This window comes from Oncorhynchus gorbuscha, linkage group LG03 (assembly GCF_021184085.1).
Source record: "Oncorhynchus gorbuscha isolate QuinsamMale2020 ecotype Even-year linkage group LG03, OgorEven_v1.0, whole genome shotgun sequence".
Taxonomy (NCBI): domain Eukaryota; kingdom Metazoa; phylum Chordata; class Actinopteri; order Salmoniformes; family Salmonidae; genus Oncorhynchus; species Oncorhynchus gorbuscha.
Genome location: NC_060175.1, coordinates 69,307,653 through 69,320,979, shown reverse-complemented (window position 1 = coordinate 69,320,979; position 13,327 = coordinate 69,307,653). Strand labels below are relative to the sequence as shown.

At 42.2% G+C, this 13,327-nt stretch overlaps 1 protein-coding gene across 3 annotated transcripts in view; it reads left to right on the top strand.

Moving 5' to 3' along the window:
- Positions 1–13,327, top strand: part of LOC124031794 (sorting nexin-19-like) — a 32,129-nt gene that overhangs the window by 15,328 nt on the left and 3,474 nt on the right. For all 3 annotated transcript variants that reach the window (XM_046343466.1, XM_046343465.1, XM_046343464.1), the window contains 8 exons: positions 180–398; positions 4,909–5,047; positions 5,269–5,369; positions 5,488–5,607; positions 5,792–5,898; positions 6,270–6,366; positions 6,532–6,697; positions 7,107–7,230. In XM_046343466.1, the coding sequence (XP_046199422.1) occupies positions 180–398; positions 4,909–5,047; positions 5,269–5,369; positions 5,488–5,607; positions 5,792–5,898; positions 6,270–6,366; positions 6,532–6,697; positions 7,107–7,230 (1,073 nt within the window). The remainder of the gene's footprint in view (positions 1–179; positions 399–4,908; positions 5,048–5,268; positions 5,370–5,487; positions 5,608–5,791; positions 5,899–6,269; positions 6,367–6,531; positions 6,698–7,106; positions 7,231–13,327) is intronic.

The window sequence follows — 13,327 nt, the reverse complement described above, 5'->3', positions numbered from 1 at the left end:
GTTTGTTTGTTTGTTTATTTGTTTGCTTGTTACTTTATTTATTGGTCTTTCGGCACTCCTACATTTTCTTAAACACTTATTTAAATAGTATATAAATAGAAAACAATAGAAAATAATGATGTAGAATAAATGAGGTTACAAATTGCTATGAATGGCTTTGCTAAAATCTTGAGATGCAGGTGTCCGAGCAGCCCCACTGGCCAGCGGGCATGGCGGAGGAGTTGCCCCCAGGCTGCCCTGTCCCTCCGGGGAGACTGTGTCTGACCCCCTTCAGCTTCGAACCCCTCAGCAGCCCAGATGGACCCGTCCTTATCCAGAACCTGAGAATCACTGGTGCTGTAACAGCCAAAGAGCACCGCAGCACCGGCTCACACCCCTATACCCTATACACCGTAAAGGTAAGACTTAACATTATGTCTTTAACACAGTGTCAAACCAGGTTCGATATCAATTCTAGCGTGGTTCTGGTACCGGCTCTGACCGACATTTCTGCATATAAATCGAGCTTTGGACACAGTAAATCGAAATGGCTTGCATTCAGAGCTAGCTAGTTAATTGTTGTGGCTAGAAACTTCAGTGAGAATTTGAAACTTTCCTGTCTAAATTGGGATTTTAGAATCATTCGTTTTTTTAGCGGAGTAAAAAAAAGAAAATGTAGACACTAATACTGTAGTTGTACTATAATACATGTGCTTTAGCTGTCGCCCTGGCCTACACTATCTAACTTCCCTCTCATACTGTGCCCTGTGTTGTGTTTCCGGCTTGCAGCGCTAACTTTCCCCGTTGAGCTGCATCACGATGACATTCAGACGGTTACTTACTACCAATAGTACAAGTTAGTTTTAGTGCAGGCTAGTGAAGGCCAGGTCTTCTTATGCAGCACTCCATCACTCTCCTTCTTAGTCAAATAGACCTTACACAGCCTGGAGGTGTGTTGGGTCATTGTCCTGTTGAAAAACAAATGATAGTCCCACTAAGCGCAAACCAGATGGGATGGCGTATCGCTGCAGAATGCTGCGGTAGCCATGCTGGTTAAGGGTGCTTTGAATTCTAAATAAATCACATACAGTGTCACCAACTTTTCCAATAGTCGTGAAGGAGTTCCCACATATTCTGAGTACTTGAGGGTTTGAATGAGTAGGTGTGTCCAAACTTTTGACTGGTACTGTATACATAGAAAACTCAGAAAAATCACGTTTTTGACTGCACAGGATCTTTAACAAAAGAAAACAAACGAGTTTGCTTTACAGAACATTTCTTGCAATTCTACACATTTTACCATGGGGTGGGGTGACATTGTTGCAGTTTTAAAGCTGATTTCCTGCAATACTTCACCTTTTGCCATGACTTATGCCATGTTAATATGATATCTGAATGAGAGTGACTAACAAAATCAATGGGGGCCCCCGGAGGTCAGGGCCCCTGGGCACATGCCCTGTGTGCCCAGTCAGTAAATCACCATTATTACTACAAGTTTAGATAGGTGGCTAGATTAATTTAACAATCTTTAGCAATGTTTTTACTGACATGGGCTAATTGAGTGAATGTCAGTGGATTACATATTGCATCTGGTGTATTCTATTTTTTCTAATTCTCAACAGTAAATTGAGACACCAACTGAGTTCCTAATCTTTTGAATAATAATTATTTATTTATTTTTATTCTGAGTAATTACAGTGGTTAGGACCTCGGTGTCCTCATATGTAGTTACGGCCCTATGTAGTTACGTTACCTCATATGAAGTTGGTATTTACAATGGTTAAGGTTAGGGTTGGGGTTAGGTCATGGTTAGGATTTAGGGTAGGAACGTCCCAAGGATTCCGGATAGCATTGACCACAAAATGAATGCTAGCCTCTTAAAGGGGCAGTAGCCTACATTGGATGTTAAAGTTTCAATGGCAAAGGTGCATAAAAATGGAGGACGGCACCCATGTACTTACCAGAAACACCTCATTTGCTAAGTTCGCCGTAGTGCTCTGTGTTACTCTTTTTTGTATTGGCATTAGCACAGTATACATGATCCCAATTCTAGCTCCAAGATGGCGGGAATTTGTTGCGTGTGGATAGAGCTGAAACGAATACTTCATACAGTGCCTTTGGAAAGTTTTCAGACCCCTTGACTTTTACCACATTTTGTTACGTTACAGCCTTATTCTAAAATGCCACTTGGCTGTGTGCTTAGGGTTGTTGTCCTGTTGAGATCCTGCTCCAGAGCGCTCAGGACTTCATCAAGGATCTCTCTGTACTTTGCTCCGTTCTTCTTTCTCTTGATCCTGACTAGTCTCCCAGTGCCTTCCTCTGAAAAAAAATCCCCACAACATGATGCTGCCACCACCATGCTTCACCGTAGGGATGGTGCCAGGTTTCCTCCAGATGTGACGCTCGGAATTCAGGCCATGGAGTTCAATCTTGGTTTCATCAGACCAGAGAATCTTGTTTCTTTAGGTGTCCTTTAGTACTTTAGGTGCCTTTTTGGCAAACTCCAAGAGGGCTGTCATGTGCCTTTTACTGAGGAGGGACTTCCATCTGGTCACTACCATAAAGGTCTGATTGGTGGAGTGCTGCAGAGATGGTTGTCCTTCTGGAAGGTTCTTCCATCTCATCAGAGGAACCTTGGAGCTCTGTCAGAGTGACCATTGGGTTCTTTGTCACCTGCTTGACCAAGGCCCCTCTTTCCTGATTGTTCAGTTTGGCCGGGTGGACTCTAGAAGAGTCTTGGTGGTTCCAAACGTCTTCCATTTAAGAATGGAGGCCACTGTGTTCTTGGGGACCTTCAATGCTGCAGAAATGTTTTGGTATCCTTCCCAAGATCTGTGCAATCCTGTCTCGGAGCTCTACGGACAATTCCTTTAATCTCGTGGCTTGGTTTTTGCTATGACATGCACTGTCAACTGTGGGACCTTGTATAGACAGGTGGGTGCCTTTTTCAAAGCATGTCAATTGAATTTACCACAGGTGGACTCCAAGTTGTAGAAACATCTCAAAGATGATCAATGGAAACAGGATGCACAAGAGCTCAGTTATGAGTCACAAAGCAAAGGGTTTGAATACTTATGTAAGTAAAAGTTTGCGCTTTTGTTATTATGGGTTATTGTGTGTAGCATGATGAAGAATAAAAATGTAAAAAACATTTTAGAATAAGGTTGTAATGTAACAAAATGACGAAAAAGTCCGTTTCCAAATGCACTGTATCTGAATTCCTCCATTTTTATGCAACTTTGCCATCACAGTATTATTTAATCTGCAGTATTCGTCTGCAATTTATTCTGTTACCAATCATATTCGCATGGTAATATTATCTTATGATTATAATTATTATGTCTCATCTTTTAACTAAATTCTATTAGTCTATTTAGCTTCCAAAATGTAATTATCTAGCTGTCTGATAACACGATCTAATGGAATGGCTTGTCCTGCACTTTGTAAAAATCCAGAGTGCATTTGAGTGAATGCTGGAAAAAGATCTTGGTTCCTTTCTGAACATAGCAATGTGAATGCAAAGAGGACTCACACCACAAAATAGGTGACATGAACTGGCAAAAGAGTTCAAAGTCAAGGGAAGTGTGAATACTGCCCTTACGCATTTAGCTTCTTTTTCTCTACCCCAGAGTTCACTTTAAAGAGGTCTGAGATCGCTTCTTTTAAAGAGGACTATATGTGGAAACACCCGTAGATCCTAGAGGAGCAGGAGAGAGTGGTTTTGTCGCTCTAGCTAGTACTAATTTGATTATACTATATTTAGAAAGCATATAAGTCATTTCAAACCTTATTCATACAGTGTTGAATAAGAAATGCATCAAATATTTCATATTTTCACATTTTTATCATTGTTGTACTGTGTACTTGAGCTTGTATCCTCATAATCGACTACACCTCAGCTATTTTTTTTTAATAACAGAAAGCTGGGTTTTGAATCATTCTGGCAGTATAAGCATTACTAGGTTTTGTTTATGGCCCTCTCGTGATAAATACATCTATTTAGGCGGAAATAGACATTTTGACATGACGCTTGAATGCTTACGCAGTCATGGTCTCTAAAGGCAGGGATGGCAACAATGTAACACATAGGCCTGCTACTCTTTTTTATCATAAGGTAGACGAATCACTTGTGACCGTACCGGACATTAGTGTACACTTCCTTACCTTTTTTAATATCGATCTTGAAATGTGAACATTGGACTAGTCTTCTTGAAATGTGAACATTGGACTAGCCTTATTGAAATGTGAACATTGGACTAGTCTTATTGAAATGTGAACATTGGACTAGTCTTATTGAAATGTGAACATTGGACTAGCCTTATTGAAATGTGAACATTGGACTAGTCTTATTGAAATGTGAACATTGGACTAGTCTTATTGAAATGTGAACATTGGACTAGCCTTATTGAAATGTGAACATTGGACTAGCCTTATTGAAATGTGAACATTGGACTAGCCTTATTGAAATGTGAACATTGGACTAGTCTTATTGAAATGGGAACATTGGACTAGCCTTATTGAAATGGGAACATTGGACTAGTCTTATTGAAATGGGAACATTGGACTAGTCTTATTGAAATGTGAACATTGGACTAGTATTATTGAAATGTGAACATTGGACTAGCCTTATTGAAATGGGAACATTGGACTAGTCTTATTGAAATGTGAACATTGGACTAGTCTTATTGAAATGTGAACATTGGACTAGTCTTATTGAAATGTGAACATTGGACTAGCCTTATTGAAATGTGAACATTGGACTAGTCTTATTGAAATGTGAACATTGGACTAGCCTTATTGAAATGTGAACATTGGACTAGCCTTATTGAAATGTGAACATTGGACTAGTCTTATTGAAATGTGAACATTGGACTCGTCTTATTGAAATGTGAACATTGGACTAGTCTGTAACCGTTGTTTTCCCCCAAGTATGAGACAGTGGTTGACTCGGAGAGCCTAGGTACTCTACAACCTGTAGCCTATCACACTGTGAACCGGCGCTACAGCGAGTTCCTCCACCTGCAGACGCGCCTGGAGGAGAAGCCTGACCTCAGGAAGATGATTAAGAGTAAGAAGTCCAAGTCTTTTGTATGTTTTGTGGCTAGAGAGAGATTGCGGTGAGCGGTACGAGAGACTGCTGAAAGAGCGGTAGGTCAGATTCCAATCCAAGCTGGCAGCTGTACATTATATTCAGTCAAAACAAATAATTTATAGCGTAGATGAAGTCTTACACGTGCTGTATGGATATTTTATTCTCACCAAAGGATGTTTGTATCTTTTCCATTTCAGATGTCAAGGGACCCAAGAAGATTTTCCCTGATCTTCCGTTTGGGAACCCAGATATCGACAAGGTGGAAGTTCGAAAAGGACAGCTGGATACCTTTCTTAAAGTAGGAATTGAATTGTTTATCTAACAAGGTGAATCATTTCCTGATTTGTATGTTTTTGAAATGTGACTGTTGCATCATATCTGATCACTCACTATCTGATCGCTTTGTTTTCCTCCAGCAACTGTGTACCATCCCTGAGACGGCCAACAGCGACGAGATGCAGGAGTTCCTGGCTCTTCACACAGACGCCAGCACAGCCTTCGAGAAGAAACCATTTGTTATGTCCAGGATTGATAAGGTGACTGTCTCGGGCTATGAAATCAAAACAGTGCATGATAACGTGACCTAAAAACATGAAAAGGGAGAGCTAATGAGAAATGATAGAAGGTGTGGTTTCTGGTGACAGGTTTTTTCGGGAAGCTAACCTTGGTGCTGTTTGTGTGCTGTGATCTCCTGGGCCTGGTTATTGGCGTCTACTGTAGATGATGGCGAATGCTGTAGACACTCTGAAGACAGCATTCCCTCGTGCTGAGGACGACCTGGATGGAGAGCCTGCTGATGCGAGGAATGCCCCAGAAGGAAGGAAGAGGTGGGAGTCTTTTTTTTTTCACTCACTCACTCACTCACTCACTCACTCACTCACACTCTCTCTCTCTCTCTCTCTCTCTCTCTCTCTCTCTCTCTCTCTCTCTCTCTCTCTCTTCCCCCTCTCTGTGTCTTCTCTTTCTCTAAATGTCACAAATATGTACGGCCTGGCCAAAGCTTTTCCACTGTCATGTCTCTCTTGAAATACTCATTAAAACACCTGTAAATAACTCGCTGTAGTTTTCAATTCACATATGAAATTTTAAAGCTGCTTTAGGAAAAAAAATGTCTTCTCTGAAACTGCTATTATTGACATTAAAGTCAAACTATCTAGTTTTATGTAATGTGTTTGTTAATTGTTGCTTGTTGTGTCAGGTCTGTCCGGCTGAGGTTCTCCAGTAAAGTCGCCCCTACTCTCAATATACCTGAAATCCAGCCCAGAGTCATATACTGCTTCAATGAAGGGAGCACTGTAAGTTAACCATGGACGTTTCATATCAATGAGTATCAATATGAATAATCATTCAATATTAATGTCATCAAACTGTCTGTTTGATTGTACTCACTCACTCAACCCGCCCATCCATCCATCCATTAATTCACTCATTCATTCCTGTGCCCTGGTCTGGTTCTGCAGGTGTTCCATGGCCTGTCCCTGTCTGGTCTGGAGGGCTTTATAAAGGACCAGGAGGCTCTGCTCTATGCTCCCCAGGAGAAGGAGGCTGACGGGAGGAGGTTCAGCGTGCTACCTGGCAAAGACAGGAAGGGAGGTGGGGGTCGGGAGAGAAAACTACGGGGGACAGGTACAGTTTTTCTAACGTCTACACGGGCCTGCATTATCAACCTATTACTATCTTACATGAAGGACCTTCATGCAGTTGACTGAATATCTAAGGACCGTCTCAGTGCAAAAACCAGACATTATCATAATTATAAACTTTCCAAATGAGATCATCTATGACCAGGCTCCACTCTTAATGGCCAGCAGGTGGTAGTGACCTTGCACAGCCTCTGTAGGCCAGTACCACACCACTGGTTTGAGGAAACGGTGTTGCCTATCTGTCTGAGGCTATCTGGCTCTGTTTGCCTTTCTGTTATTCGTGTTCCAGAATCATGTCCCAGTATTTGTATCTTCGTCAAAAGTTCAGGTTTTGTATTCTGTTGCGTGCGCGCTTATATGTGTGAATCTGACTGTGATGCGTGTTCGTGCAGACACGGCCGTGGCAGACGTAGCTCTGAACATCCTGTGTCTGCTGATGAAGGACCAGTGGAGCTGGCTCTGCACTGAGAACATACAGAAGACCATCAGACTGCTGTTTGGCACCTTCATTGAGAGGTATCACACCATATCATACCGTCATCTTCATAGACTAGAACAAGAAAGCAGACCATACCCCTCCCTTCATCATAGACTAGAACAGGGAAGCAGACCATACCACTCCCTCACCATAGATTAGAACAGGGAAGCAGACCATACCACTCCCTCATCGTAGATTAGAACAGGGAAGCAGACCATACCACTCCCTCATCATAGACTTCAACAGTAAAGAACAGTTGTAAGTCACTCTGGATAAGAGCGTCTGCTAAATGACTTAAATGTAAATGTAAATGTAGTCAGATGTGGTACCACATACTTCATATGACCTCTGGAATAAGTACACATTTTGGTTAGATTGTGGCAAGAACACTATTTGATCCATTCAGTAATTTAGGTTAGCTAGGACAGTGGTTTTCAACTTACTCTTGAAAGTATGAATAGTAGAAATCTAAATTGGGTAGTGTATCATCAGCTTGCCTCTTGTCATATCAGTCATTGCATACCTGGGAGGAGTGGTTTCCAAACTGCAGTCGGCAGGGGGAGGGGCGCGGGTCAGTTTTTTTAGCTAGGTTTGTTAGCTCATCGATTTTCGTGTAATGTTTGAGTCACTCAATTATCACGTGAATAGACATTAGAAACGGCTAAATGTATAGAACTGCAACAACAAAAAATTGCTCTGGAGGAGTGGTGACGGGAAAATGACCTCTCCCTCAACTTAAAAGAAGTGAAGCAGCTGACCGTGAACTACAGGAGACAGCAGAGGGAGCATGCCCCCATCCACATCGGAGAGGGTCAAAAGCTTCAAGTTCCTTGATGTGCACATCACCAAGGACATGAAATGGTCCCACCATTTGAATATGGCACAACAGCACCTCTTCAACCTCAGGAGGCAGAAGAAATTCGGCATAGCCCTTAAGACCCTCACAAACTTCTACAGACGCACCATCGGAAGCATTCTGTTAGGCTGCATCACCGCCTGGTATGGTAACTGCACCGCCCACAACCGCATGGCTCTCCAGAGGGAGGTGCAGTCAGCCCAACGCATCACCGAGGGCACAATGCCTGCAGTGTGGTCCTGTCCTGTTGACTACTTTTGGGCTGTTTTCCTTTGTTAGTAGCAACGAGCCCGTTTCTCAGTAAGTGAGGGATTCTTGAATGGCGTCCATATATTAATCAGCTCGTGGAAGGTTCCTGTGACCCAGGCAGCGCAGGCTTGTAGAATCAGTATGCTGACGGAAGAGCTGAGGCCTGTTAGCTCGGCCAGAAGCTATACTATGGCTGTGTCTGAAATCGCACCCTGTTCCCCATAGGGCCATTGTCAAAAGTAGTGAACTATGTAGGTCGTAGTGAATAGGGTGCCATTTCGCATATAGCCTATTTCTACCTTGGCTGGAAGCAGGAAGCCAGTGTTTGTTCATAGCAGCTGCACCGAAAACTGTCTGGTCAGCTTGCTGATGAACAAAATGGCTTTTGGAAAGCCAGAGCGTGTATTGACCATATCTATACTGTCTCCACCGTGGTCCTGGCTAGAATTCAAGAGAGACAACTTTTGCCTGTTTTTTTCCCCATTTTTTTTCAGAAGGTGAATAATTGGGTGAATAGAGACCTTCTTGCCTTTAGACCAATTAAAATGGTAATTGATGGAAGATTCTATGATACCATCAAAGCTCTTTATCGGCCTCCAGTTGCCTGTGTTCAGGTCAATGACCTCAGGACAGGCAGGTCTCCAAACCCTTACGGTGTAAAACAGGGAGACGTACTCTCTCCCATTTAATTCCCACTACATGTTAATGATTTAGCCCTACAAATCAAACATGCTAAACTTAGTGTTTAAAGTTGCTGATATATTCCTGGGATCTTGTTGTATATGCTGACGAAGTAGTTCTCCTTACCGGGACCGAAGATGACCCCCCCCAGAATATTGAATATTGTTAGTTTACGGTGTGCTAACGGGATACTAGCGATAAATCAAGAGAGGACCTAGATTGTTAATTTCAGAAAGAAGGGCGTGCAGAGAAGTGCACACAACGTTTGTTTTGGTACAACCCTGTTATTCTACACTGGGCTCTATAAATACCTTGGTTTCAGTCTGAATGAACACATGACCTTTGACGATGGCGTCAGATCACAGGCAGATTCTGCAGGCAGAGCGTTAGGGTCCGGGCTTATTCTCAGCCGTATACATTGTGTGTAACAATGTTCAAAACAGACAATCCGCTGCTTTCTTGGTGTGCACAAACTGACTCCAAACCTGGCCATCTGTGGAGATATGGGTTTGGGAACCATGTGTGGTTAGGCAAAAAGGTGACATGTTACGTCTATGAAACAGACACATAATGACAAAAAAAGGTGGGACCGTACTCATAACTATCTGTGGGCTAGATAATTGTTATCTATTTATTTGTGAAACTGATTTGCAGTATATATATATTCAGGAACAAATGACCATGTGGTGTTAACCAAATCAAGGACAAGCCTTTTCAGATCCACAAGGAAAAATGGGCAGTTGATGTTTGGTTTAAACCTAAACTTAGAATGTACACACTTATCAAAAATAACTACAGCCTTGAAGCATATGCTTACCTAATTCTAACAAAAACCTAGTTTGTGCACAACTCTGATCCAACACCCTCCCTCTGGCTATAAGATACGGGTAGATTTAACAGAGCGTCTGAAGAGGAGAGAATTTGCCTACTATGTGATCTCGGGGAAATCGAAAACCATATCCATTTAGTGTTTTCATTACCCTCTGTATGACTCTCTGAAGAAAAAACTATTTGTGATAACCCTGAAGCATTCTGGTTACAGGATGAGCAGAGGCTTGCATTTTTTTTCAGACGGGGCGTGTTTGAGATGGCTGAGTTTGTTCATAATGCCTGGAGGAGAAGGAGAAATGTACTGTTTGTGTCGTGTGGCTCGATGGTTGCTGTACTGGCATTGATTATTGTATGCATTTCATTTGTAAAATATTATTTTGTTCTGTGGTGTCCGCTAGGCCCATGTGGGCCTTGCATCAGTAGATGTATAACACTTAAATAAATGATATCAATTATTTAGGGTGGCAGGATAGCCTAGTGGTTAGACTAGGACTAGTAACCGGAAGGTTGCAAGTTCAAATCCCGAGCTGACAAGGTACAAATCTGTCGTTCTGCCCCTGAACAGGCAGTTAACCCACTGTTCCTAGGCCGTCGTTGAAAAGAAGAATTTGTTCTTTAACTGACTTGCCTAGTTAAATAAAGGTTAAATAAAGGTTTAAAATAATAATAATAATAATAATAATACAAATCTGGGATCTGTAACGTTCGTGTCGCAATGTCCCTTTCTACCGCTAGGAGGCAGCACACATCTGTAGAAGTATGGCCACAGAACGTTGAGGAAGGTTTGGAGTTTCAGAATGATATTTAATATTGAATGGCAATTTCCATAGCTTTTATGTCAGAATCTTATATTCCATGCCTTAGACCTAGTCCTAGCCATAGCTGTTAAGTGTGTTGGGCCAGTAACCAAAAGGTGTTGGTTTGAATCCCGAGCAGACTAGGTGAAAAATCTGTCAGTGCCCTTGAGCAAGTCTCTAAACCCTAGTTGCTCTGGAAAGGACTAAATGACTAAAATATGACAAAATATAAATATATTTGTTGCACCACTGCACTGGGTTCTGTGACAGGATATGACATCAGAGACCAGGCCATTGCATTTGGGTGTGAGATGAGCAGGGGGTTTAGGTCAGCCATGGGATTGGGTTGGGTTCATAATGCTAAACACAGAGCATGACAGGGCTCCTTTCGATTCACACTTTTACATCAGGCCCCTGCGTATTTCACTGGTACAACCCTTTAGGTGTCAAAGGACACTGCACACAATGGGCTGGCCCACAGGTGGCTTGGACTTTTCAAGGGTCTTCCAACAGACGCGCTGCGCTGCCTGGGCTGTGTCTCTCTATCTGCCCAACCCATTCTCAGGTGAGAGGAGTCCGTCCAGTTCATACAAGCCAGAAGCACGACAATGGGGCTAGATTTCACCTCCAGGCCAGACCAGACACAGTGCTGCTGGGAAAGTCCCGACTGTCCTGGGGACGATGAGCTGCTGAGGTGTGTCTTTTCACACAACCAGTGGGAGGAGAGAGGCAGGGGAGAGATGAGACGGCACAGAGACATTTCCTAGTCGCAGTCATCCTGCAGACGGTCTCGGCCACGGAGTCTGTATAGTATTATCAGACAGGCGTAATGACCGTAAACACCTTTACCAGTGCAAATAGATGCACGGAAGGACATTTGTCATGAAAAGTACCTTTTTTTGTTTACAAATTATGTAATTATGAAGACATCACTGAGACATTAACATCTAGTCATCCTGGCTGTAGACGGCCTTCCACCCAAAGTAATCTTGGTTAACCCAGAACTAAAGTCTCATGTAATTGGTCAGCTGCTCGATTAAATTCTGTGTCCAATACATGTTAAGAGAAGATATCAAGAAATGCTAGAACAAAGAGTGGAACCGGAATTTGAAGATGTTCCCTCCCCTTCCAAAATTCGAAAGATGCTAACACCTGCAAAATGATGTGTTCAAATAACCAGAGATGAAAAACCCAAACACCGGAACTACGGCTGCTCTTTTTCTACGAATGCAATTCAATCCTGACAGATTATTTCGTTTACACGCAGAATTTTTCCATGAGAGATTAGAACCACAGCAATTTGAAGCACATAGCCGTATTATCAGAGAGATACAAACGGACTGTAATGTGAACACCTTCACCTGTATGGCCAAATGGATGTGCCCTGTTAAAAGTTGGTGGCAGCTCAGTTGCAACTAGTTTGAATGTTGCTCACTTCATTTTATCAGTGTGTGGAAACACTATATGGTCATGAAAAGTATTTCCGTGGTACAAATTGTGCAATTGTGGTATAAAGACTGCATCTTAAAGATAATGGTATTTGTTGCTAGGCAGCATATCTTAACATTATGAAGCATTTTACCATCATCTGAACATTTTAAGGAATTTTTTCTTATCTGAATTATGCTGTTGACATGAATAGACTACAGCACAAGGCATTCTTGGGGGTTCTTATCTTGTATTCAGTTGGCTGATATACAATATATTGGCAGATTTCTTGTAAAATGCGTTATGGGGATATTTATTCTCAGATCGCTATTTGTAAACAAAGACATCTAAAAACATGCTTACATGACTGCATTTTCATAAAGATGATTGAGGTTTTATGAGTCTGAATACCAGACAGATTCTTAAAAAATTTTTTTTTAAGTAATATGATTGGCAACAAGTGACTTATGACGACGGGTCAAAACGCTTCAAAACTCGGGGCCTCCAGTTTTGTAGTCCTGTGTTGTTTGCATGGACATACTTTAGAGAACAGTCATGCAAAGCACTCCTAGCAATCTCATCTGATTCTGGGCAGAAAGCGTGCATCCTCAGACAGATGACAAGAGCAGCACTCATGATTCAGCCCAGCCATCAGATCAATACTGCAGACTTGAGGGCAAAGGGTCACTGACACGTTATCAATCAGGACAGGAAAAATTCCTATTCATCCATAAACTATATAAAAAAAGATTCAGAAACTGTATAAATATTCCTTCATAAACTTAGTATGGATGGTATAGCCCTCTGTGCTCAGAACATTCTCCTAAAGTATGCCAGAATTAAGAAAACCCAAAGTGTGCCTTTTACCATGCATCACAGATTTACAAAGGTTTATACAGCCATGGACCAGCAGGCCGTATTGAGTCTGTCATTATGCCCCATTGCAAGCCATGTGCCTATAGACAATCCTTCCATACTACACAGGCCACCTGCCGTAGAGATATACAGTCATTCAAACACACAACATTACATAGTGTACGTTCGATGGACCATATTAGAATGCCATGGGCATTATGTCACTGAGCCTGCTAGCTTTTATTAATGTCCCCTTCCCCGTTCAGTGAGAGCGGAGAGAGCGAGAGAGAGTGAGTCGAGAGTGAGCGGAGAGGCGAGAGAGAGAGAGTGAGCAGAGAGAGAGACAAATTTGACCCCCATATCTGCGTCAAAAGCAACCTTGGGAAAATCCTCTGCATTATCATTAACAGCAGACTCGTACATTTCCTCAGTGAAAAC